Here is a 26,870-nt window from a genome sequence, read left to right as displayed (position 1 = left end):
AGAGTTTCAGGATAGGAAGAAGAGCAGGTTCTGGAGACAGATGACACTCATGGGTGCACAACAATGTAAATGTATTTAATGCCAGTGAACTGTACACTTAAAGAGAATTAAAAAGGTAAATCCTGTTATGTATATTTTACCACGTCCAGGAACTGGAAATTCAGATTCAAAAGTGACCTGTGAAGTCAAGTAGGTCATAAGACCAAGTCTCTAGAAATGATTCTGATTATATTTTTAAGCATTTAGGCCCATTAAAGCAGATTAAAGGAAATAACATCCAATTGGATAGGTATAAAAATTTACTCTTCCTAGAACAATGAAAATGGCAACACAAAAAGTAAAGATAGGCCCTGGCCGGTTGGCTCAGCGGTAGAGCGTCGGCCTAGCGTGCGGAGGACCCGGGATCGATTCCCAGCCAGGGCACATAGGAGAAGCGCCCATTTGCTTCTCCACCCCTCCGCCGCGCTTTCCTCTCTGTCTCTCTCTTCCCCTCCCGCAGCCAAGGCTCCATTGGAGCAAAGATGGCCCGGGCGCTGGGCATGGCTCTGTGGCCTCTGCCTCAGGCGCTAGAGTGGCTCTGGTCGCAATATGGCGATGCCCAGGATGGGCAGAGCATCGCCCCCTGGGGGGCAGAGCACCGCCCCTGGTGGGCGTGCCGGGTGGATCCCGGTCGGGCGCATGCGGGAGTCTGTCTGACTGTCTCTCCCTGTTTCCAGCTTCAGAAAAATGAAAAAAAAAAAAAAAAAAAAAAAAAAAAAAAAAAGTAAAGATAGGTCCTGACCAGTTGGCTCAGTGGTAGAACGCCAGCCCAGTGGGTGGAAGTCCCGGGTTTGATTCCCAGTCAGGCCACACAGGAGAGGCGCCCATCTGCTTCTCCTCCCCTCCCCCTTGCCTTCCTCTCTCTATTCCCCTCTCGCAGCCAAGGCTCCACTGGAGCAAAGTTGGCCTGGGTGCTGAGGATGGCTTCATTGCCTCCACCTCAGGCGCTAGAATGGCTGCGGTGGAAACAGAGCAATGCCCCAGATGGGCAGAGCATCACCCCCTGGTGGGCATGCCAGCTGGATCCCAGTCAGGTGCATGCAGCAGTCTGACTGCCTCCCTGCTTCTAACTTCGGAAAAATACAAAAAGAAAAAGAAAAAAGAAAAAAAGAAAAGTAAAGATATATTTGAATAGATAGAATTAAATCCGTTTCTCACTAAATACTTGGGGCAAATGGGGAAAAAATGAAAACAAACATCATGGGCTTTCATCACCCCTGGAACAAATACTTGACGTTATGTTAACTCATAAACCTTCTAAATTTGTAGAATGCTCACTTTATCACTGAATCAATCATTAGGAATTGTATAACGATCAGAGAAAGAACTTGCAGGAAAAAATGAGAACTGAATATGTATGTATAATATGGTCTGGATTCTTCTGCATTAGGGACTTTTCTTTCATCAGCACAGCACAGTTTTATATTTATGCTTCTTCGGAATTTTAGAAAATAAAAGTAGATAGGATGCAATAAAAACAAATAACTCTATATTAAAATGGGCCAAAGATTTGAACAGACATTTCTCTAAGGAAGATACACAAATGGCCTATAAGCACATAAAAGACATGCGACAACACTGGTCATCAGAAAAATATAAATTAAAACCACGGTGAGATACCACTTCATACCCACTGACTAGGATGGCTATAATAAAAAATTTTTAAGCAAAATTACTATTGTTGGCAAGGATGTAGAGAAATCAGAACCTTCCTTCATTGCTGGTAGAAATGTAAAATGGTACAACCTCTGATGAAAACAGCTTAGCAGTTCCTCAAAACATAAACAATAATACCCAGCATCCACCTCTAGATATATACCTAAGAGAAATGAGACTATATATGTCCACAAGTAATCCTGCACACGAATGTTCATTAGCAGCATTATTCATAATTGCCTAAAATAATGGAAACAACCCAAATGTTCAACTTGTGAATAAACAAAATGAGGTATTATCATACAATAGAATATTATTTAGCCATAAAAAGAAATACTGACAGAGGCTACAACATGGATGATCTTAAAATCATTATGCTAAGTGATAGAAGTCCTTTTGTGTGGACACAGGACACATGTTGCCTAATTCCATTTGTATTTATATATAATGTGCAGAACAGGCAAATACAGAGGCCGGGGAAGGGAAAGACGGAGAGTGACTGCTAATTGCCATGAAATGTTCTGCAATTAGAAAGTGGTGAGTAAATATACTAAACAACACTGAAATTCCCTTAAAATAATGAATTACATGGTATGTAAATTATATCTCAATTTAAACTTTTTTTTAAAATTTAAACATTTTTAAATAGATACTGGGTACATAAAAATAGATAATGCCTAATAAGATAAACTAATAGTAAAATACATAAAATTCAATATAAAAACAGGAGAAAGGGAATCTAATGATCTAGTATGTTGGAAAATGCCAGCTTACACCTTTTTAAAAAAATCAGTCTTTAGTAAAATACATCATGAATTTCCAAGAAAAGGGCAAAATAAAGCATTTCTCAGACTTACATGACCACACTGCTAAATAAACTCTAAGTAATTCTTCAAGGATCATGCTCCAAGGAACACATATGGAAAATAATAAGCTTGTGGCAGTATATTAGAATCCAATTCAAACTGCACTAATTCTGCTAAGAGGTAAACTTACCTCTGATTTTAATATTTATAAAATTAAATAATATCAGAATAATCTTAGAATCAAAACCCAAACTTTCAAAATAATGTGGAAGATGAGACCTCGCACTAATATTACTACCATCATTTGAGCACCGACTCAGCAAAGCTAGGTGCTTATTTTCCTCTATTCCACAAAGTAACTCCTTGAGTACAGAAAGATCCAGTAACTTGCCCAGTTGCCCCTGAAATGCCCATCCTAAGAATGTGACTCCAATTAACATTCTTAACCTTGTTGCTACCCTTGTATCTTTAAGCCCCAAATATAAAAGCATATCCTTAGATAAATTATGTTTACTTTAGATGAATTATCTTAGGGTTTTCAATTTAGCATAATTCTTTTTTTTTTCTATGAAACTGTAACATTCTGAGTCTTGTATCTTTAATCATGACTTTTCCCCAGATGTACATAATCTTCTCCTTTGCTGTACACATCCCTTCCACTCATCTTTGACTCCACATTTTCCATTATCAGCCAATGAGAATGACTCAAATCTAACATCTCAAGCCTACACTTCTGTCTAGTGTGTCTCTTAACAAGCTCCAAGTGAATAAAAGCAACCTCATCTTGCCCCAGTGAATGGGGTTTGCTTCCCTATTTTCCACAGAAATGAAACCCTTGTCACATTTGTTTGGAACCCAAGGTCTCAGGGTTTGAACTTGTGACCTCAGCATTCCAGGTCAGCGCTTTAGCCACTGTGCCAACCCAGGTTAGGCTGGCCTGAAATGTTTCTGTTGAGAAAACAGCTGACCGTCTTATGGGGGCTCCCTTGTAGGGTAACTAACTGCCTTTCTCTCACTGCTTTCGGCATATAATATTTTCCAGAAATAAAACATGAAAATACTCAAATGCCTTTATGAAAAGGGAAACCTCTAGTTTTAAAATTTTTGCCCTACTGTGATCATATGATGTTTTTAAAGAGAGGCAAATTAATTTTTTGTAATTTGACAGAAATGCACCAAACTGAACCAAATCCGGAATTGCATGCCTGCATGTATATCTATAATATAAAACCCATGCAACTGGCATGAGTAATAGAGATAGGTATAGTCTGGACCTCTACAGTCTGCTTTGATTTCAAGAAATCTGAAATACAAAACGGTAGAAAGTACACCATTCAAGGAAAAGGACTAACTCAGGTAGGTAGCTAGGACTCAGAGTTTACTGTTTCATTATGTTTATTCTTCTGGCACTCATGCCAGAAGAAACCTGAAAGACAAAGTAAGAGACACAATATTTATTGCGTTGCTATGGTTTCCCAATTAGCAAATAAATATCACTACTCAATTTCCTAGCAACATCCCTTTAGTAAGACATCTTAGATACCATTTTTCTTACACTGTAATTATGTTTAACCGCCTTTTTAAAGCTTTTGATAGTTGAAGACCAAATATTTAACTTTTTCTGAGTATCAACACCAATATATATCAGATAAAATCTAGGGATTTTAACCCATTTTCTTCTGATGTAAAACAACTATATCTGCCTTTTATTCAAAAGATAGCAAAATATGTTTTGGAATGAAAAGAGGAAATTTAAGAATACACACTTTATTACAGAGGTCTAAATATAACCTGCCTGACAAGTGCTGGTATAGTGAATAGAGCATAGAGATTAATTTTGAAGGAGCTAAAAATAGAGGAACTAGTCCATTACCTAATTACTTGTTTAGTGTCTGTTATCTTCTCTAGAACCTTAGACACATAAGGGAAATAACCATGTTAATCCTGTCCATTCCATATCATCTGTGCCTAACACAGCTTCTGCAAAGAGCAGAAACATTTACTGAATGAAGGACATTCCAAAGTCATGTTTCTTGGTTTTTACTTTTGAGAGCAAGAGAGTCAGGAAGGGAAAGAGAAGAGAGTGAGAAGCATCAACTCAGTTTCTTCACTTTAGTTGTTCATTGATTGCTTCTTTTATTTTTTTTGTATTTTTCCAAAGTGAAAAGCAGGGCGGGGGGGGGGGGGGTAGACAGACTCCTGCATGCACCTGACTGGGATCCAGATGGGCACTTCTCCTGTGTGCCCTGGTGGGAATCAAACCCAGGACTTACACACACCGGGCCGACGCTCTACTGCTGAGCCAACCAGCCAGGGCCTGATTGCTTCTTGTACGTGCCTTGACCATAGGGCTCCAGCTGAGCCAGTGACCCCTTGCTCGAGCCAACAAACATGGGCTGCAAGCCAGCAACCCTGGGATCATGTCAATGACCCCACACTCAAGCTGACACTCCCAGCTAAGCTAACGAGTTTGCACTCCATCAGGTGATCTCAGGATTTCGAACCTGGGACTTCAGCGTTCCAGGTCAATGTTCTTTACTGCACCATCACCAACCAGTAAAGCTCGTGCTTCTTTTTTAAAAACTCTTATTCTCAAATGAAAGATGGTATTAATGCTCTTCATTACTACTGATATGATCATTCTTTTGCATTTATAAAAGCTATTATCCTTGCTACAAGTTTTTTATCCTTAATTCCTCGTGGCCTAAAAATGAATAAATTTGGCCCTGGCCAGTTGGCTCAGCGGTAGAGAGTCGGTCTGGCATGTGGGGGACCCGGGTTCGATTCCCGGCCAGGGCACATAGGAGAAGCGCCCATTTGCTTCTCCACCCCCCCTCCTTCCTCTCTGTCTCTCTCTTCCCCTCCCGCAGCCAAGGCTCCATTGGAGCAAAGATGGCCCAAGCACTGGGGATGGCTCCTTGGCCTCTGCCCCAGGCGCTAGAGTGGCTCTGGTCGCAGTAGAGCGACGCCCCGGAGGGGCAGAGCATCGCCCCCTGGTGGGCAGAGCATCACCCCTGGTGGGCGTGCCGGGTGGATCCCGGTCGGGCGCATGCGGGAGTCTGTCTGATTGTCTCTCCCCGTTTCCAGCTTCAGAAAAATACAAAAAATAAAAATAAAAATAAATAAAAATGAATAAATTACTCAAACAAAACAGCAAAATAATATGAAAAGATCATTCGCTCTAATGAGCGATTACAATGAGCATTCCATAAAACAATAATAATGGACAGTATCTTTTAACATAAACACAATTCTTCCCTTTGTATACTCCTTCTCAGGCGGCTAAACCATAATCCAGATCCACAAATTTTTGGTTCTCATTACTGGATGCCTAGAATGGCAATTACCTCCTTAGGCAGCACAATGAAATCTATCCAAGTGCCCATTAACAAATAAACGGATAAACAAGATGTAAGATGTATATACTTCTTCCCCATAACGTTTGTAGAGCCAAAGCAGAGCAATGCCCAGGCTGTCTCCTGTCGCTGCTTCTACTCAAAGCCTTTGTTTCACCATCCCCAGCTTTAATAGGTGTATCCTCAAAGTCTAACTAACTAAACAAATAAAAATAAAAGGGGGTAAAAAGAAATGAAGTTCTTATACTTGCTAGAACGTGGATAAATCTTGGAGACACGATACTAGCTGAAATAAGCCAGACTCAAAAGCACAAATACTATATAATTCCACTTACATAAAATATCCATCAAATACAAGAGACATACAGTAGGTTAAAAGTTACCAGGGGCTGGGAGAGAGGGAAGTGGGAAGTTATTACCTAATGGTTACAGAATTTCTGTGTGGGGTGATGAAAAGATTTTAGGAACAGATAGTGGTGATGGTTAAACGACAGAGTGAATATAATTAATGACACTAAATTGTACACTTAAAATGTTTAAAATTGCAAATTTTGTTATATATATTTTAACTTTTTTTCTTTTTTTTTTAGCAAGAGACAAGAGACAGACAAGAAGGGAGAGAGATGAGAAACATCAACTCATAGTTGCAGAACTTAAGTTATTCATCAATTGTTTCTCATATCTGCCTTGATGGGGGGACTCCAGCTGAGCCAGTGACCCCCTTGCTCAAGCCAGAGACCCTGGACTCAAGTCAGTGACCATGAGGTCATGCCTATGATCCCATGCTCAAGCTGGCGACCCTGCGCTCAAGCTGGTGAGCCTGTGCTCAAAGCAAATGAGCCTGCACTCAAGCCAGCAACCTTGGGATTTCACACCTGGGTCCTCAGCATCCCAGGTCAACACTCTATCTACTGTGCTACCACCTGGCCAGGCTATTTTAACAATTTTTAAAAATTAATAATGTAATACACCAAAGCCATTGATATACACTTGAATTACATACTCCAAATGGGTAGCAGCCACAAATGTTAAACTGCCATAAAGTTTCCTTTCTTCTTTCTGATTACAAATAGGTTTAAGCACCAAATTATGTTCACATGTGAATTCTGCTCAAGATAAATATCTATGAAAACTATTTGCTAGTCTCAACTTCATAAAAGATATTCAATTTCTATACCTGTCATTGATCCTTCAGATTTAAGAGAACTGTGCATTATGAGCGTGAATTTTCTCAGGATTCTGGACCTTGAAAGAAATCACAGAATTTTAGAGCTGGAAGGACACTCTGATCATCAGGTCAAAAACTAAGCAAGAGATATCCAAGATGGCAGAGGAGTAGCAGGAAGTTACACTCACCTCCTCCCAGGGCCAAACTAGAATTACAACTAAATCACTGAAGAATCATCCTGAATAACCAACTGAAGACCAGTTGAAGAGAAGTCTTATAACCAATGATTTATAGAAGAAGCCACATCAAGACTGGTAGGAAGGGTAGAAATGTGAAAAGGGGTAGCCCCACTCCCATGGGCTGTGGCTGAAAATCCAGAGTGATATCTCAGCTGCAAAGGTTTCCCCTTTAGAAGCAAGTGGTCTCAACCCCATGCAAGGCTCCCTAGCCCAGAGAATCAGACAAAGACAAAGAAGTGAATCTTAAAAACAGTGAGAGAAAGGCAGTTAGTTACCCTACAAGGGAGCTCCCATAAGACTGTCAGTTGATTTCTCAACAGAAACATTTCAGGCCAGCCCTGACCTGTGGAGACAGTCAATAAAGCATTGACCTAGAATGCTGAGGTCGCCAGTTCAAAACCCCAGGCTTGCCCAGTCAAGGCATATATGAGAAGCAATTACTATGAGTTAATGCTTCTCGTTCCTCCCTCCCCCTTTTTCTCTCTCTCTTCTCTCTAAAGTCAACAAATAAAATCTAAAACAAAAAACAAAAACATTTCAGGCCAGAAGGGATTGGCATGAAATATTCAGTGCTTAAAAGCAAGGACCTATAACCAATACTACTTTACTCAACAAGGCTATCTTTTAAATTGAAGGAGAAATAAAGAGCTTTCTAACAAGAAAAAGCTAAGAGTTCATTGCTACCAAACCAGTATTATAGGAAATGTTAAAGGGTCCTCTTTAAGAAGAAGAAAAAAAGAAGCAATAAATACAAACCTATCAATAACCACTTTAAATGTAAATGGTGTAAATGCTCCAATCAAAAGACATAGGGGGCCCTGGCCGGTTGGCTCAGCGGTAGAGCGTCGGCCTAGCGTGCGGAGGACCCGGGTTCGATTCCCGGCCAGGGCACACAGGAGAAGCGCCCATTTGCTTCTCCACCCCTCCGCCGCACTTTCCTCTCTGTCTCTCTCTTCCCCTCCCGCAGCCAAGGCTCCATTGGAGCAAATATGGCCCGGGCGCTGGGGATGGCTCTGTGGCCTCTGCCTCAGGCGCTAGAGTGGCTCTGGTCGCAACATGGCGACGCCCAGGATGGGCAGAGCATCGTCCCCTGGTGGGCAGAGCATCGCCCCATGGTGGGCGTGCCGGGTGGATCCCAGTCAGGCGCATGCGGGAGTCTGTCTGACTGTATCTCCCTGTTTCCAGCTTCAGAAAAATGCAAAAAACAAAAAAAAAAAAAGAAAAAAAAAAAAAAAAAAGACATAGGGTAGGCCCTGGCCAGTTGGCTCAGCGGTAGAGCGTCGGCCTGGCGTGCGGGGGACCCGGGTTCGATTCCCGGCCAGGGCACATAGGAGAAGCGCCCATTTGCTTCTCCACCTCCACCCCTCCTTCCTCTCTGTCTCCCTCTTCCCCTCCCGCAGCCGAGGCTCCATTGGAGCAAAGATGGCCCGGGCGCTGGGGATGGCTCCTTGGCCTCGGCCCCAGGCGCTAGAGTGGCTCTGGTCGCGGCAGGGCGACGCCCCGGAGGGGCAGAGCATCGCCCCCTGGTGGGCAGAGCGTTGCCCCTGGTGGGCGTGCCGGGTGGATCCCGGTCGGGCGCATGCGGGAGTCTGTCTGACTGTCTCTCCCCGTTTCCAGCTTCAGAAAAATACAAAAAAAAAAAAAAGAATTAAAAAAAGACATAGGGTAGCTGAATGGGTAAGAAACAAGATCCAGCCTGACCAGGCGGTGGCGCAGTGGATAGAGCGTCAGACTGGGATGCGGAAGGACCCAGGTTCGAGACTCCGAGGTTGCCAGCTTGAGTGCAGGCTCATCTGGTTTGAGCAAAAAGCTCACCAGCTTGGACCTAAGGTCTCTAGCTCAAGCAAGGGGTTACTCTCGGTCTGCTGAAGGCCCACGGTCAAGGCACATATGAGAAAGCAATCAATGAACAACTAAGGTGTCGCAACGCGCAACGAAAAACTGATGATTGATGCTTCTTCTTATCTCTCTGTTCCTGTCTGTCTGTCCCTGTCTATCCCTCTCTCTGGCTCTGTAAAAAAAAAAAAAAAGAAACAAGATCCATATATAGGGTGAGCAAAAGTAGGTATGGAAAATAGTACAATTAATAAATATTAAGTCAAGAATAAACTCTTGTGTTTCAAATACTTAATACTGTAAACCCACTTTAGCCACACCTTGTATATGCTGTCTATAAGAAACCACCTCAGAAAAAGAGATACAGATACCAAAAGTAAAGGAATGAAAAAATATATTTCATACAAACGGTAATTATAAAAAAGCTGGAATAGCAAACCTTATATTATCAGACAAAACAGACTTTTTTTTCTTTTAGGTGAGAGGAGGGGAGATAGTGAGGCAGACTCCCACATGTGTCCTGACCAGGATCTACCCAGCAACCCCATCTGGTATGACGCTCAAATACCGAGCTATTTTTGGTGCCTGAGACTGATGCACTTGCACCAACCAAGCTATCCTCAGTGCCCAGGGCCATGCTCAAACCAGTCGAGCCACTGGCTGCAGGAGGGGAAAGGTAAGAGAAGGGGGATGGAGGGAGAAGCAGATGGTCACTTCTCCTGTGTGCCCTGACTGGAAATCAAACCCTGGACGGCCATATACCGGGCCAACACTCTATCCACTGAGCCACTGGCTAGAGCCCAAAACAGATTTTTTTTTTCTTTTCCTTTTTTTTTTTTTTTTTTGTATTTTTCTGAAGCTGGAAACGGGGAGACAGTCAGACTCCCGCATGTGCCCGACCGGGATCCACCCGGCACACCCACCAGGGGCGATGCTCTGCCCACCAGGGGGCGATGCTCTGCCCCTCCGGGGTGTCGCTCTGCTGCGACCAGAGCCACTCTAGCGCCTGGGGCAGAGGCCAAAGAGCCATCCCCAGCGCCCAGGCCATCTTCGCTCCAATGGAGCCTTGGCTGCGGGAGGGGAAGAGAGAGACAGAGAGGAAGGAGGGGGTGAAGGTGGAGAAGCAAATGGGCGCTTCTCCTATGTGCCCTGGCCAGGAATCGAACCTGGGTCACCCGCACTCCAGGCCGACGCTCTACCGCTGAGCCAACCGGCCAGGGCCCCAAAACAGATTTTAAAACAAAGTATGAGACAAAGAATGACACTATATAAGGATAAAGAGATCAATGCAACAAAAGGATATATCCCTTGTAAACACTTATGCACCCAAAATGGGAGCAAATCTTGATGGACATAAAGACTAAGAGTAATACTGTCATACTGGGAGATTTTACCACCCTATGGACAATGATGGATAGATCTTCCAGACAAAATAATTAACAAGGAAACAGTGGCCTTAGATGGCACACTAGATCAGATGGATTTAATTAATATCTTCAGAGCATTTCATCCCAATGCAGCAGAACATACATTCTTTTCAAGCATACATGGATCATTTTCTAGGGTACGCCACATGTTAGAGGACACAAAATAAGTCTCCATATATTAGGACAATTGAAATCATATCAAGGATCTACTCTGACCACAATAGTATGAAACTAGAAACCAATCACAAGAAAGAAACTGCAAAACATACAAACACATGGAGGCTAAATAACATATTAAACAATGAATAAGTTATCAATGAGATCAAGGAAATCAAGAGCTATCCTGAAACAAATGAAAATGGGAGCATAGCAACCCAAAATCCATGCGACACAGTGAAAGCAGTCCTAAAGCCTGACCTGTGTTGGCGCAGTGGATAAAGCATTGACCTGGAAATGCTGAGGTCGCCGGTTCAAAACCCTGGGCTTGCCTGGTCAAGGCACATATGGGAGTTGATGCTTCCTGCTCCTCCCCCCCTTCTGTCTGTCTGTCTGTCTCTCTCTCTCTCCTCTAAAATGAATAAATAAATAAAAATAATTTTTAAAAAAAAAGAAAGAAAGCAGTCCTAAGAGGTAAATTCATAGCATTACAGGCCTATCACAAGAAACAAGAAAAATCTCAAATAAACAATCTAATCTTATACCTAAAGGAACTAGAAAAGGAACAACACACAAAGCCCAAAGTGAGTAGAGGGAAGGAAATAATAAAGATATATATATATGCCCGGCCAGATAACTCAGCTGCTTAGAGCAGCAACTGAATACACCAAAGTTGTGGGTTCAGTCCTGGTCCAGCACACACAAGAAGCAACCAATGAATGCAAAAATAAGTGGAACAACAAATCAATGTGCTCTCTCTCTCCCTCTCTCTCTCTTTCTCTCCTTGCCTTCCTCTCTTTCTCTGAAATCAATACATAAACTAAAATACAAAGGTACGCCCTCTTCAGGGCATGCCCACTCAAATCTCCTTTTCAAGTGAGTTATCTTTCAGCTAAACTCTAAGATTCCCCACAAGACTTGTAAACAAGAAAGCAATGGGCAACAGCAGCTAATCATGGGCTAACCTTCTAAACCTGTCTCCAAGACCCCCTTTCCCCTGACTTTCCAGTGAGCTGACAGCAGCATAGCCCTGGCTCATGTCTTTAAAAAACAAGACCAATGAAAGCGCTGATTCCTAAAAAGATTATACGAGATTGATGTCCTTTTAACCAGACTCATCAAAGAAAAACAGAGGACCCAAATGAATAAAACCAGAAATGAAAGAGGAAAAATAACTGACACTACAGAAATACAAAGGATTATAAGAAAATATTATGAAAAACTAAAAGGGATAAATTCCTAGAAACATACAATCTCTCATACTACTCAAAGCAAATTATAGATTCAATGCAATTCCTATCAAAATACCAATGGTGTATTTCACAGAACTAGACCAAATATTCCAAAAATGTACATGGAACCACAAAAGACCCCGAATAGCTACAACAATCTTGAAAAAGAATGAAGTTGGAGGAATCACGATACTTGATATCAAACTATACTACAAGGCCATAGTTCTCAAAACACCACAGTACTGGCCTAAAAACAAATATATAGATATAGATCAATGGAAAAGAATAGAGAACCCAGAAACAAACCCATGTAAATATGGTCAATTAATATTCGACAAAGGAGGCAAGAACATACAATGGGGAAAAGTCTACTCAATAAATAGTGTTGGGAAAACTGGACAGATACATGCAAAAAAATAAAACTAGATCACCTTCTTACATCACATTAAAAAAACTCAAAATGGAGTCAAGTCTTAAATGTAAGACTCAGTACCATAAAAATCTTAGAAGAAAACATAGGCAGTAAAATCTTGGACATTTCTCTTAGTAATTTTTTTCTGATGTGTTTTCCCAGGCAAAGGAAACAAAAGAAAAAGTTAACAAATGGAACTACCTCAAACTAAAAAGCTTTTGCACAGCAAAGGAAATTATCAACAAAATAAAAAGACAACCCACTGAATGGGAGAACATATTCATCAATGATGTATCTGATCAAGGGTTAATTTCCAAAATTTATAAAGATCTCACACAACTCAACACCAAAACAAAATAAACAATCCAATTTAAAAAAGGGCAAAGGATCTAAATAGGCACTTCTCCAAAGAGCTCATACAAATGGCCAACAGATATATGGAAAGACCCTCTATGTCACTAATCATCAGAGATATGCAAATTACAGCCAAATGAGATATCACTTCGTATCTGTCAGAATATCTATCATCAATAAATCAACAAACAACAGTGCTGGTGAGGATGAATGCAAATTGGTGCAGCCCCTGTGGAAGATAACATGGAGGTTCCTCGAAAAATTAAAAATGGAAATGCCTTACTGTGGCCGGAGAGCACAGCTGGTTAGAGCAGTGGTCCCCGACCCCCAGGCCGTGGACCGGTACCAGTCCGCAGAGAAAGAATAAATAACTTACATTATTTCTGTTGTATTTATTTTTAAGTCTGAACGATGTTTTATTTTTAAAAAATAACCAGATTCCCTCTGTTATATCTGTCTAAGACTCACTCTTGATGCTTGTCTCGGTCACGTGATACATTTATCCATCCCACCCTAAAGGCCGGTCCGTGAAAATATTTTCTGACATTAAACTGGTCCGTGGCCCAAAAAAGGTTGAGGACCACTGGGTTAGAGCATCATCCCGATAAACCAAGGTTGAACGTTCAATCCCTAGGCAGGGCACATATAAGAATCAACCAATGAATGCAAAAATAAGTGGAACAACAAATCAGTGTTTTGATTTTTCCCTCTTTCTCTCTCCTTCCACCTTCCTCTTGTTCCATAATCAATCAACCAATAATTTTTTTTAAAAATTAGAAGACCTCAATGGACATTTTTCCAAAGACATACTTATGGTCAACAGTTTAATGAGATGCTGTTCAGCTTCACTAATCATCAGGAAAATGCAAATCAAAACCATAATGAGGTGTCACCTCATATCCTTTAGAAGGGCTATGATCAAAAGGACAAGAAATAACACGTGTTGGCAAGGACTGGAAAAAAGAGAAGTATTGTGAACAACTGGTGGAAATAAAAATTGTTGCAGCCAGTACAGAAAATGATATACAGGTTCATCAAAAAATTAAAAATAGAACTCCCATATGTTCAGCAACTCCATTTCCAGGTATTTATCTGATGAAAATGAAAACACTAACTCGAAAAGATACATTCATCCCCATGTTCACTGTAGCATTATTTACAACAGCCAAGATATGGAAACAAATCTTTTTGACATTTATCTCTCAGCTTCACCTATTTCCTCATCTGGAAATAAGGCTAATAATAATACCTATCCTACCTACCTGATAAGTTTATTGTGAAAACCAAGATGTGAAAGTGCTTTCAAAAATCAAGAAAAGTTATAGAAAAACAGGCTACCGTATTTCCCCATATATAGGATGCACTCTTTTTTGAAAAATTTGGGGTTAAAATACTGGGTGTGTCTTATACAGTGATTGTTAATTTTTTTACTTGCATTTTCCGCTTTTTTGCGTGGATGAATTGTATGAATTTTATGCATAAAACTTGAGTTCAATAACTTTATGTAATACATTTTTTTTCAAATTTCAGGCCCCAAAAGTAAGGTGCATCTTATACATGAAGTATCTTATACATGGGGAAATATGGTATCAATGAAGGGGTTGGAGAAGATTCGCAAACAGTATAGTAGAGCCAGTGGCTAAATGCTCAGACTTTGGAGCAAGAGTTCATTTGTTTGAATCTAAGCTCTGCTATAAGCCTAGCTGTGTGACCTTTAGGGAAGCTACTTAACTTTTCTGTGCAATGGTTTCTTCATTTATAAAATGAAGATGATAATAAATCAATCTCAGAATTTTGTAAGGAATAAATTTATTAATGCATTTTAAATACTTAGAATAATGTTTGTCACATAGTAAGTACTCAAATGTTAGATGTTAGAATGCTATCCAATTTTGTAAATGAAGCATCATACCCTAAAAAGAGTTCAAATACTTAACAACGGTATGAAAAAGGGCCTCGAGGATGCTGGTATTCTCTCTCCTTACAGAAATCTGGGCACAGCCCTCCGATTTTGGAAGTAAACACTTTGAGTAGTTTCTTTTTTACTTTTCTTTTTTTATGTTTATTTTAGAGAAAGAGGTAGGGGAAAAGAGAGAGAGAGGACAGTGACATCAGTCTGTTCCTGTATGTGCCCTAACTGGGAATCGAACCAGTAACCTCTGATCTTCCAGAAAATGCTCTAACCAACTGAGCTATCTGGTCAGGGTGAGTAGTTTCAATTTTCAACTAAACCTATGTGGCCTCCAAAATACCTCAGTCATCCAAATAGTTAATGTTGTTATAAAGTAATAGCTATTTTATTTCATTTTTAAATATCCTTATCTTTTCATCTAAAACACCTCACCAATTTTTTAAATTTTGTTAAGGTACTATAAATTTTGTCATCAGTTTTTAGATTACTTTTCTTTGCTTCAAATATCCTTACAGAACTTGACTTCTAATTCAAAAGCTAACTGAGTAACTTACAAGAGGAAAAACGTACCAATGCATTAGGCCAAAAATGACTGTACAACATTGTCAAAAGGAAACAGCAGTAGTCTTAAATAAGCTATTTACTAAGAATAACAAAGAGGAAGTGATGAGGGAATAATTCTCTTCAAAAAAATATAATTTAATAATACAGTACTCTAAGCAATTCTTGCACCAGATTAGTTTATGGCAAGATTGGCAGCTAGAGAGTCTGAAACAAAGTTGGCGCCTAAGAAATCATTGCGAGGAGCCGATCTTAAGTTTTCAATATGCAACAGGAAATGTTGCCAGTGATTCAGTAGGTGACACCCTTTTTCTTTTTCTTTCTTTTTCTTAGTTGTCAACAAACCAAAACAAAAATGCTTCAGAAGCTCTGTTACTAGCTAAAAGTTAAACATAAAAATTCCATTGCAATATTTAAAAAAACAGCTAAGACACTGAATCTGAGTAGATTCCAAATAAGGATTGTTTCTGTCAACATTTACACAGTACCTCCTGGAATATATTAACTGTATATAGCCCAATGAGCATCTTTAATATAGTTATCCTATCTTCAGATTCTAATTACTTTAAGTTTCAATGCTAAAGATTAATTATAAATTTTAATACATTAGGACAAGTACCTGGAAACTCAAAATAATCCACAAAAATAAAATAAAAAATTAATTTTAAATGAGTTGAATAGATATCCAAGAGATGGCAACTATATTTTATTCTAATACAGTATTTTAGAGGCCAAATACAACATATTATTTATAATAAACATTCTGACACTAGCTCAGTGAATGAATGTCCATCTCTCTCACCCCGTATTTTTACAACAGTCTCATCTGTGCATGTCAGTGTTGAGAGGGCTTTTTCCACACACACCTCTCTGGCAATGTTACTCAAAGCTTCATCTTCTGCAGAAAATCGGTCTTTCACAGGTGTTCTTTTTCTTCCAGAACCAGGAGTCCCCATCTTGTCTTCTTGATCGTCTTTTAACTCTGAAAAATGATTTCAGTCTGTTTTCAGCCCTGAAATAAACAGAAACAGAATAAATTGAGGAAGTTTCTCTTTGTGTAGCTTGAATGCTCACTTATTCATACACTTTTAACAAAGAGAAATTATATTTATGTATTTATATATTATAATTAATCATTAAATACTTTATCTCACTATTAAATTATTCCAATAATTTTTAGAATATTTAAATTTGTACTAATTACTGGATCTCCCAACCCTTTTCATCATACTACACAGGGCAACCTATGAGAATGTTATAATATTAGCCTCAGAAAACTGCAGTCAACAGTGATTTTATTTGTTTAACATTACTACAGCTATGTCTAAAATCTCTTACCATTCCAGAGCGAGAAAAAAAAATTTTTTCTAAAGTCATTCAGCCTAAAGCTTTGAGAGAACACACTCAAAAAATTTTCATATAGTGCCCTAAAGTTACAAAGGTAACTTAGTTTTTTAAGAAAAAAATTCAATCAAACCATTACCACATAAAAGCAAATGAAGGTACCTGTATATTATACTGCAATTAACAATAACCAACAGTATCCATGCAACAAATATCTGAAGGCCTGTTACTGCCACATATTCGTCACACATGGGGAGTGACATAAAACTGACATGGGCCAATGATGAGAATATATCTACGGGGGATAAGGGGAGGGGAGCAAAGAGAGACAAATACACGGTGATGGAAATGCTGACTCTGATGGGCACACAATGCAGTCAACAGGGCCAATGCTAGAGAAATGTTTACCTGAAACTATGTATTCTTATGATCAGTGCTACCTCATTAAATTTAATTTTCTAAATTAAAAATAAACAGGCTTTTTGATGCTGGAAAGAAAAAATAAATGTCTGTATGATGGATTCACTACTGTTATAAGTATTACAGGCCTATTTTTACAAGAGAGAAGAAAAATTAATCCTCCAGGATTGAATAACAAGGATGATGAAGACCAGTTAACCTTTCTTTCTAACACCTGATACATATTTGAAAGTAAAGTATCTCATCAGAGAACATACCCCAATTTACATGACTTCCCTCTCTCCTATATACATTCCTGAGAAGTACCAGCTCAGTTAGCTAAATACCCAATGACTTAATTTTTTCCCCTAATTTTAACAAAATAAACTGGCGAAACTTTATTATACTGTGAGTTACAAAGGAATTCTCAAGTAAGTATGCCCTGACAGAATAAACTATATTACAACTATAAGTGACTTAAATGTATGGGAATTTGTTTGAGACAGGCAAAATAAAACAACCACTCCATCAGTCAATCCACTCTTCCGAAAAAGTTTTCTTCAATGAAAATTCCAGCCATTCTCATTTTATCTGGCACCACTTATTTCCCATAGAGCTAGTTTGTTGTTTGTCAATCAGAATGAAGACTGATAGTTCATTACTCTACCTAAGAAAATATATCTGGCCTGACTGGGTGGTGGCGTAGTGGATACAGAATTGGCTTGGGATGTGGAGGACTCAGGTTCAAAACCCTGAGGTTGTCGGCTTGAGCGCAGAGTCACCTACCGGCTTGAGCATGAGATCATAGACATGACCCTATGGTTGCTGGCTTGAAGCCCAAGTTCACTGGCTTGAAGCTAAGGTCGCTGGCTTGAGCCCAAGGTCACTGGCTTGAGCAAGGGATCTATGGCTCAGCTGGAGCCTCCCAGTCAAAGCACAAATGAAAAAACAATCAATGTACAACTAAGGTGCCGCAACAAAGAATTAATGCTTCTCATCTCTCCCTGTCTGTCTCTCTTGCTAAAAAGAAATATGTATATATCTGGATATAAGTAAGAAGAGGACTCACTGAAATGGAAACAGACAAAAACGAATGTCTAAAAGCAGCAGCTGATAAATATAAGCTACAAATCAGGACAACTTCCAAAAAATCACAGAGGAATTTTCTCATTAGTCTCCTTCATCTTTAGCACAATTTTGAAGACTATTCATCATTTACTTAATAGTAACAGAGTACAAACATTAATTACCTATTGAGAAAAAAGCAGCATGCAATACAAAGTTCCTTTTAAGACTACAGTGACAATTTAGCTAACATACTGTGGTGTCAGCCAATAATTGTCCTTCAGCCAGCTTTCCGAGGACACATTGAAAGACATTTCACAGAAACTAGAGACAAAAACATAGGCATTTTCTAATTCTAGACACAAAAATGATTACAGAAGAAAAAGAAAAGATTTGGCTTGAAATATACCCAACAGTAGTATCATTAGGAGTTTATGATTATGGATGCATTTTTTTCTTCTTGATTCGCTAAAATTTTAATAGCACTGGGGAACAATATACACATTTAAAAAAATAAAATCATATCCAAGGCTCAAAGAATCAACTGGCCTCAAAGTGGATCACACCCAAATTAGGCACAATATACTAAACAGCTGAGACACACTATCTGGAGCCACTGCTGCTGGTACTATTTTGAATATATTTCTTTCTCTTTTCCCAGAATGTATTTTGTTTCTTTCTCTCCTAACACTCTCTTAGACCTGCCAGGATATACCTAGCACACAGATTTACATGAACAACTACCTTTTCTTAAAAATGCCTCAAAACAAAACTGTTTCCACAAGCTTCAGGCTAACCAGTCCCAGGAGTAAGATGACAAAAAAAGGGACAGAGGCATAGGATAAACAGGAAATAGAACCAACTTCCTGTCTGTCTTCCTTGTCCTTCTTACGTAACTGATTAGTCAAGTCCTGTCACCTCTTTCAACTGCACTACAGGCAGACCAACCATTACCTATTTCAAAAAACAATATAGTGCTTTTGAGAGAACTGTATTATTTGTACTCTGAAGGCCAATATCCTTCAAGGTTTTCAGCTCCTATGCAATCTATCTTCTAAGGACTCCAGAACACTCTATACCAGTGACGGGGAAAACAAAAGAAATAAGATTTCTGGCATAGTTCATGGAAAACAGCTTTTCAACAAACTAACAAAAATAAGGACGCAGACTCAAATGGATTATATCCAGCTTCTGATCCTCAAAGGATTGCGGTGAGTTTCTGTCCTGAGCAGGTTTCCTCGCACACTCTTCCTCAGGGGCCACGGAACGGTCCTCAGGGGCCACGGAACGGTCCTCAGCTCTCCCTTTGTGCTACTGACCAAACCAAGACCTAAGCCTTACAGCAACAATAACAAAACGGCCTGAGTTTTATAGGCCCTTTACCTAGATAACGTCAAGCTGATTCTCTCCAGATGGTTTTGTCATTAAGTACTGGTCTATCGAAGCGAAAGAGAGAAATACCTTCAAAATGTCGTGGAATACAAACCTTCCAAAATAAACAGATACATCAATAAGGCTTTCTCTTCCCCAATGAGCTCCTCATGTGACACATTTCTGAAAAACAGGCATTCTGCCACATTAAGTGATACTTTAATCATGAGATTGCTCCCTTTTGTGAGAACAGAATGTGTATGTTATGTGAGTATGTCACATTCTAAATACAGCACACAGTTCTGTCTGGTACTGATTGCTGCAGTTCCCTTATATCTAAATATTTCATCACAGAGAACTCAAAACATTGTCATGATAAGTCTTTCTATCAGAGCTGTCATTACAGATAACACTGGTCTGCACAATAAAACACTTGCTAGTTAGTCATCAGCATTTCACAGTATCTGGAATGGCACCTGAACTAAAGACTTAGTGTGACTGCAACTGTTCCCCATTGAACAAGATTTCAAGTGAGAGGACCTGAGTGCACAAGTCTGCCCTTCCTACTGCCCTTTCTACTGCCTTGGTTTCTTCATCTGTGGAGTGGAAACAAGGGTCCAACTATTTAACACGGTTAATGTGAGGCTTAAAGGAGTTAAGATAAACACAATCCCTTAACAAACTTATAAAGTACTCCATAAATGTTTTAAGTGTCTTGAATTAACTATCTCTTTTACATATTTAGCTTATGAAGTTGATAAAAGGGCAATCCTTGCCTTTCTTTACAATTTCATACTTTTAACTAACCAAAAATATCCTCAAGTTATTTTCTCTAGCATGCATTATATAGCATTAGCCATGCTAAGAAGTTTTGCTGAAGCATGGAACAATCTGGAAAAAATAAAAATGCCTGTAGTACTGTGATGGCGAACCTCTTTATAAAAACCGCCCACTTTTGCAGTGCTGGTCAACCTGGTCCCTCCCGCCCACTAGTGGGCGTTCCAGCTTGGTGGGTGGTAGCAGAGCAACCAAACAGCGCAGCAATTGGCCCATCCTGAAAGCTGGAACGCCCACTAGTGGGAGGGAGGGACCAGGCTGACCAGCACTGCAAAAGTGGGCGGTTTTTATAAAAAGGTTCACCATCATGGCTATAGATTAATCACTATACTTTCCAGCACATTTACATAATAAAATAAAAGTTTTTTATGGTACTTTATGGAATTCCAAGTCTCTTTTTGAAAATCTAAATGAATACACAAGTTTAGGAGTGTAGCCTTATAATGGGTGTTAGTCGCCTTATTAGACCACTTAGAATGGCCCTGGCTGATTGGCTCAGTGGTAGAGCACTGGCCTGGTGTGTGGATGTCCAGGGTTCAATTCCCAGTCAGGGCACACAGGAGAAGCACCCATCTGCTTCTCCACCCGTCCTCCTCTTGCTTCTCTCTTCCCCCACCTCTTCTCCTCCTACAGCCATAGTTTGATTAGAGCGAGTTGTGCCTGTACCCAGGCACTGAGGATGGCTCTATGCTTGCCAGGTGGATCCTGGTTCAGGCGCATGCAGGAGTCTGTCTCTGCCTCCACTCCTCTCACTGAACAATTAAAAAAAAAATAGAACACTTAGAAGGAAACAAAAGATAGAAGTCATTACTTGGTACACTTAAGATCTACTCATACCTTTCTATGTAATTTTTACTTCAAAAGAAAAAGACCTCTAAATAAATATTGAACTCTAGTCAACGATGCACATACTGAAATATTTAGGGTTGACACGTACTTATATCTTCTGCTTATTTTAAAATTCATCCAAGAAAATGAAATAACGAATAGAGGGATGGATATAGGGGATAGATAGATGATAAAGTATAATAAAACATTAATAGTAGAATCCAAATAGCTACCTGTATGTTAAAAGTAGAACTCTTTCAACTTTTCTGTATATTTGAAATTTTCTATAATAAAGTGTTGGGGGGAAAATGACTAGTTGAGAAGAGTAGACGACTGAGAGAACAAGAGGCACAGGAACTGCAAACTGCAATAAACAAATATTTTCTTAATTTCGTTCCATAATGTTTCATGGTTTTCAATAAACAAGGACTATAAAAATTTATGTTCGTCATCTCTGGTTTTTAAATCATAATTTTCTACCAGATTTACTATCACTTTTGGAGACATAATAAATTCTAAGTAAATGAAAAACACATTGCTAATTTTAAATACAATGAGCACCACTGAATTAACCTTTAAAATTAAAAATCTGGCCTGACCAGGTGGTGGCGCAGTGGATAGAGCGTCAGACTGGGATGCGGAGGACCCAGGTTCGAGACCCCGAGGTCACCAGCTTGAGCGCGGGCTCATCTGGTTTGAGGAAAAGCCCACCAGCTTGAACCCAAGGTCGCTGGTTCCAGCAAAGGGCTACTCGGTCTGCTGAAGGCCCGCGGTCAAGGCACATATGAGAAAGCAATCAATGAACAACTAAGGTGTTGCAACGCGCAATGAAAAACTAATGATTGATGCTTCTCATCTCTCTCCGTTCCTGTCTGTCTGTCCCTGTCTATCCCTCTCTCTGACTCACTCTGTTTCTGTAAAAAATAAATTAAAAAAAAAATTTTTTTTTTAATTAAAAATCTGACTGGAATCAACAGGTCAAATTAGAACAAAGAAGCAACCACTAATGTCCTCAAAGTCCTGAAAAAACATCAATTTTCAAGTCTACAAGTTTTTATTATCTGATCACAAGTCTTTGAAAATGTTCAGGTTTCCCTGAAGACCTTTATGATTACTTCCCCCCATCTAATTCACTCACTGGGAAAAAGTAATAGTGGTAGGAGATACTTGTATATGAGAAAGGAAGATGACAACATTTTCCCTGTTTTGAGCCATGTTTGTCGGTCAGCTTTGTGTAGCTGAAACCTATCTTAGAAAGGGCAAAGAAATGTCCTGAATGGTAGGCAAGATACCAGGCAGACCCATCAGAGGAAGAAGTCAACAAGACATAACACACTATCAGTACAGTGTTCCTGGGGAATAACTGCAGAGAGCAGGACTAACAGCACAGCTGGGAGAGTGGCTAATCCAGGTACCACTCCAGTTCAGACACTTGCATTTACTTCTGCTTACAAAAGTCCTAATACCGACATTTGGTGGCTCCTTTTTATAAAAATAAAGAGAAACTGACCCTCCCCATTCCCGTGTCTGCTCATTCCACCATCCCATGCCACCCCCCCACCCAATAAACACATACACACAGAAACAGAGAGAAGATACCGTTAATAATAAAACAACTTCCTAGAAGGACATGAGTTGCTAGATTCAAAGGGCCCACAGAATGCTCAACACTAGTCCTGAGTCCACACCAAGGTATTTCATAGTGAATTATCATAGTACATTTCAAACAGTGCGAACAAGAATAATTTTACAAGCTTCAAAGGATGGGAAAATCAGGTCAGGTATCAAGGATTTTAACAACAGAATGGATTCATATTTCCAAAAGTAATTCTGAAACAAGAAGACAATAAAGTGATTCCTTCAAATTTGTGAAGTTAAATTATAGACAACCTATAAATAGCCCATGCCAGTCAAACCATTCTATTCTCATACTTGATAATTAAAAACATTTTCAGACATGCATGGTCTCAAAAATTCATCCTTTGTCAATCAGCTACTATAAAATATACTCCATTAAATAAAAATCAAGAGAAAGGAAACTCAGCATAAGAGAGGCACAGGGGATTGATCCCCAGCAGGATGAGAGAGAGAGAAAGAGAGAGAGAGAGAGCGCACGCGCGCCCAGGGAGGTACAGATTTAAGCAGAGTGATGCCAAAGATAATGGAGGATGTCATCACCAAAACCTCCACAGCCTTCGAGACTTTTTATTTTATTTCTTTTTGAAACAGGCAGGGAGAGAAATAAACAGTGGGCTGCTCCTGTATGTGTCCTGACCAGGAAATCAAACCCTCAACCTTGTCTTCTCAGGATGATGCTCTTACCCGAATGAGCTAACTGGCCAGAGCAAAACTTCTTTTATCCTTTCCTTTTTTTTTAAATGAGAGGAGGAAAGATAGTGAGATAGACTCCTGCATTCACCCCAACCAGGACCCACCCCACAAAGCCATCTGGGGCCGATCCTCGAATCAGCCGAGCTATCCTCAGTGCCTGGGGCCTACGTTCAGACCAACAGAGCCACTGGCTGCAGGAGAGGAAGAGAAGCAGATGATCGCTTCTCCTGTGTACCCTGATCGAGGATGGAAGCCAGGACGTCCATACACCACGCCAACGCTCTACCCACTGAGCAACTGGCCAGGGCCAAACCCCTGAGGTGAACCTTGCCCAGATTTTTACATGAATTTAACTTGTCTTAACCCCATGTTAATGAAGTTTCTGCTGTCCCCTCCCCCTGGTGCCTACACTGGCTGAGGATTTATTTCACACCACAAAAGTATTTTGCTTTTACCTATTCCTGAGAGCTAGAGCATGATGGGCTTAGAAGCGAAAACACAAAGTAGGTTTACAGTTGTGAGTACGTGAAACAAAGTTTATTCCTGTATTATTGTTTATTAAGTAATGTATTATTTTCCATATAAACAACTATAAACCTAGTTTTGCCCTACCCTGTATATAGAGCAACGTACTCCCTCAACCATACTTTGAGATATTTAGTGCCATGTAAAGATCAGCTCCGCCAGATGCCCTGATTGCGGTGAGTCTTATGGTTTCCCAGGACTATCATACTTGCCCAATGACTTACCAGAAAGGGCTCATGGAAGATTCTGTTCAGCTTATCTTCTCCTGGGAACCTGCATTTAATAGTGTCAATGTGGACCTTTCCTTTCATAGCTCGATTTAAAGTTGCAATTCGGTTTCTGAAAACCTAAGAATATACTGCTTAAGGATACATACTGCAACAGAGATTGGCTTATTGTTCACCAAGCCATTTCCCTTCTTTGCCCACGGCTATGATATGTTTCACAGACTTCACTGCCATGACGTACAGCCAGACTGAGTTCTGGCCAACGGAATGTGGGCAAAAGGGATATATGCCGTGTCCAGGCTTGGCCCACCAAACTTTCCTCACTCAGTCTACCACATTCCCTTCTTTTTGCCCTTAAGTCTGCCAGCGAAATGCAAAGAACTCAGTGAAAGTCTCTGAGGTCCCAAGAGACAGCCAGGTTACTGCAAGAAAGGGGCCTGAGTCCCTGGATGACTCTGTAGAACAAACTACTCCTCTGCCACTATTTCCAACTCACAGAAGACAGAGGTGTGAGTGGTGGATTTTGTGTTAAACCACTGCAAGCTGGGGTTTGTTTGTTAAAGTACATTAGCTATCCTCACTGAAAGACACAAAAAGGTGGTAGAGCCATTTTCTGTTTCTCATAATTAAGCCACAAATAAGTTAGAAATACAGATAAGGAAAGTGGAATGGATTGCAAGGGTAGGGGCCAGGTGTGTCCCAAGAGTGATTAACATGTAAAACAGGATTGTCATTACCTGGAAGGGTACGGATACCAATAAAAAATACATACAGGGAACCTCTAGGATAAATGTATGTAGTGTTCAATTTAATGTTTATTTTATTGATTTTAGAGAGAGAGAAAGGGAGAGAGACAGGAACATCAATCTGTTCCTGTATGTGCCCTGATCGGGGATCAAACCGGCAACCTCTGTGCTTTGGAACAATGCTCTAACCAACTGAGCTATCCGTCCAGGGCTAATGTTCAATTTCTTGACCCAAGTAGTGAGACCACAGATACTCATTTTATTATTTTTCCAAAAATTACATTTTGTTTTATATTTCTCTATATTTCACAAACCAATTATTTTTCTCAAAATAAATTAGGTAGAATAGACACTTGAAAAATCTGTTGGAGCACTTGGGGAAAATATGGTAACTACAAAACTAAGCAAAAAACAAAAAAAAAATCTGTTTACTCTCTGAAAAACTGAAAATTAAACAATCAAGGATACACTACCGCCTGACCTATGGTGGCACAGCAGATAAAGTGTCGACCTGGAACACTGAGGTCACCAGTTTGAAACCCTGGGTTTGCCTGGTCAAGGCACATATGGGAGTTGATGCTTCCTGCTTCTTCTCCCCTTCTCTCTCTCTCTCCTTTCTCTAAAATGAATAAATAAAAAATAAATAAAGCTATATTTTGGCCCTGGCCAGTTGACTCAGTGATAGTGTTCACCTGGCATGTGGATGTCCTGGGTTCGATTCCTGGTCAGGGCAGACAGGAGAAGCGACCATCTGCTTCTCCACCTCTCCCCCTTCTCTCTCTCTCTCTCTCTTCTCCTCCCACAGCCATGGCTCAATTGGCTCGAGGGAGTGTGCATTGGGTGCTGAGGACGGCTCCATGGCCTCCACCTGAGGTGCTAAAAAATGACTCCAGTGCAACAGAGCAACAGCCCCAGATGGGCAGAGCATCGCCCCCAGTGGGCTTACAAGGTGGATCCCAGTTGGAGAGCATGTGGGAATCTGTTGTTTCTCTAGCTCCTCTCCTCTCCTCTCACTAAAATTAAAAAAAAAAAGGATACACTATCTGGCTGAGCATTACACAATATTTACTTCATTATAATAAAAATACCAACAAGTGATTAAATTGTAAAACCAGAAAGCTGCAGGGAGGGGAAGTGAAAGAAAATAAAAAAGAAATACAATATAACAATTAAAATCCCCAGCATTCCACCATCTGGAGATACTTTTAATTGTATGTATATTTTTAAACAAAAATGGGTTTGTAAAATATTTACTATCTTGTAACCAGTTATGACAGACTCTAAGGTGCCTCCCCCCTATTATTCCTCCTCCTGCTGTTCACACCTTTGTGTAAACACCTGCCCAAGAATGTGGGCCGGACTTGTGAACCGCTTCTAACCAATAGAACGTGATAAAGGTTATGAGATGTCATTCCCATGATTATGCCACATTACATAAGACAGCTAGCCAGCACACTTGCTCTAGATTCTCCTGATGACTTGATGAAGTGGTCATATGGGGAAACACCATGGGGCTAGGAACTTCAGGTTGCCTGTAAGAGCTGAAAGCAGCCTTACAAGCGTGAAGAGTCCTAAAACCGCAAAGAAATTAATTCCACTAAAAACCTAAGTGAGCATGGAAGCAGATTTGTATCAGTCATATCTCCAAAGGAGAATTCAGACCTTAACTGCAGCCTCATGAGACTCTGTACAGAGGACCCAACTCAGTCATGCTCAGACTCCTGCCCCAAAGAAACCCAAGGGTGATAAATGTGTGCTGTCTTAAGCTGCTAAACTTATATATTTTTTATACAACATAAAAAACAAATATAACAACTTTTAAAAACTTTCGATGAATGAATTTAGAAAAGTTGTAAGGATACGAAATCAGTTTCAAAAAAAAATCAGATGCATTTCTATACACTAACACTGAATAATCCAAAAAGAAAATTAAAACAATTCCATATATGTACAATCGCATCAAAAAGAAAAAAATAGGAACAAACTTAGCCAAGGAGGTAAAAGACCTGTACACTGAAAACTACAAAACACAGCTGAAAGAAC

At 40.0% G+C, this 26,870-nt stretch overlaps 1 protein-coding gene across 17 annotated transcripts in view; it reads right to left on the bottom strand.

Annotated features, from left to right (window-relative positions):
- The window catches only part of LRRFIP2 (LRR binding FLII interacting protein 2), a 110,515-nt gene that overhangs the window by 73,113 nt on the left and 10,532 nt on the right, over positions 1-26,870 (bottom strand). For 16 of the 17 annotated variants that reach the window (XM_066244631.1, XM_066244637.1, XM_066244634.1 and 13 more), the window contains exon 2: positions 16,021-16,166. In XM_066244631.1, coding sequence (XP_066100728.1) covers positions 16,021-16,110 — 90 coding nt within the window. In that variant the 5' untranslated portion in view covers positions 16,111-16,166. Of the gene's footprint in view, positions 1-16,020; positions 16,167-19,448; positions 19,470-26,870 lie in introns of those variants that run through there. The other variant, XM_066244632.1, reaches the window with a different exon arrangement.

This window comes from Saccopteryx bilineata, chromosome 10, assembly GCF_036850765.1.
Source record: "Saccopteryx bilineata isolate mSacBil1 chromosome 10, mSacBil1_pri_phased_curated, whole genome shotgun sequence".
NCBI classification, from domain to species: domain Eukaryota; kingdom Metazoa; phylum Chordata; class Mammalia; order Chiroptera; family Emballonuridae; genus Saccopteryx; species Saccopteryx bilineata.
This window is presented reverse-complemented; position numbering and strand designations above follow the sequence as displayed.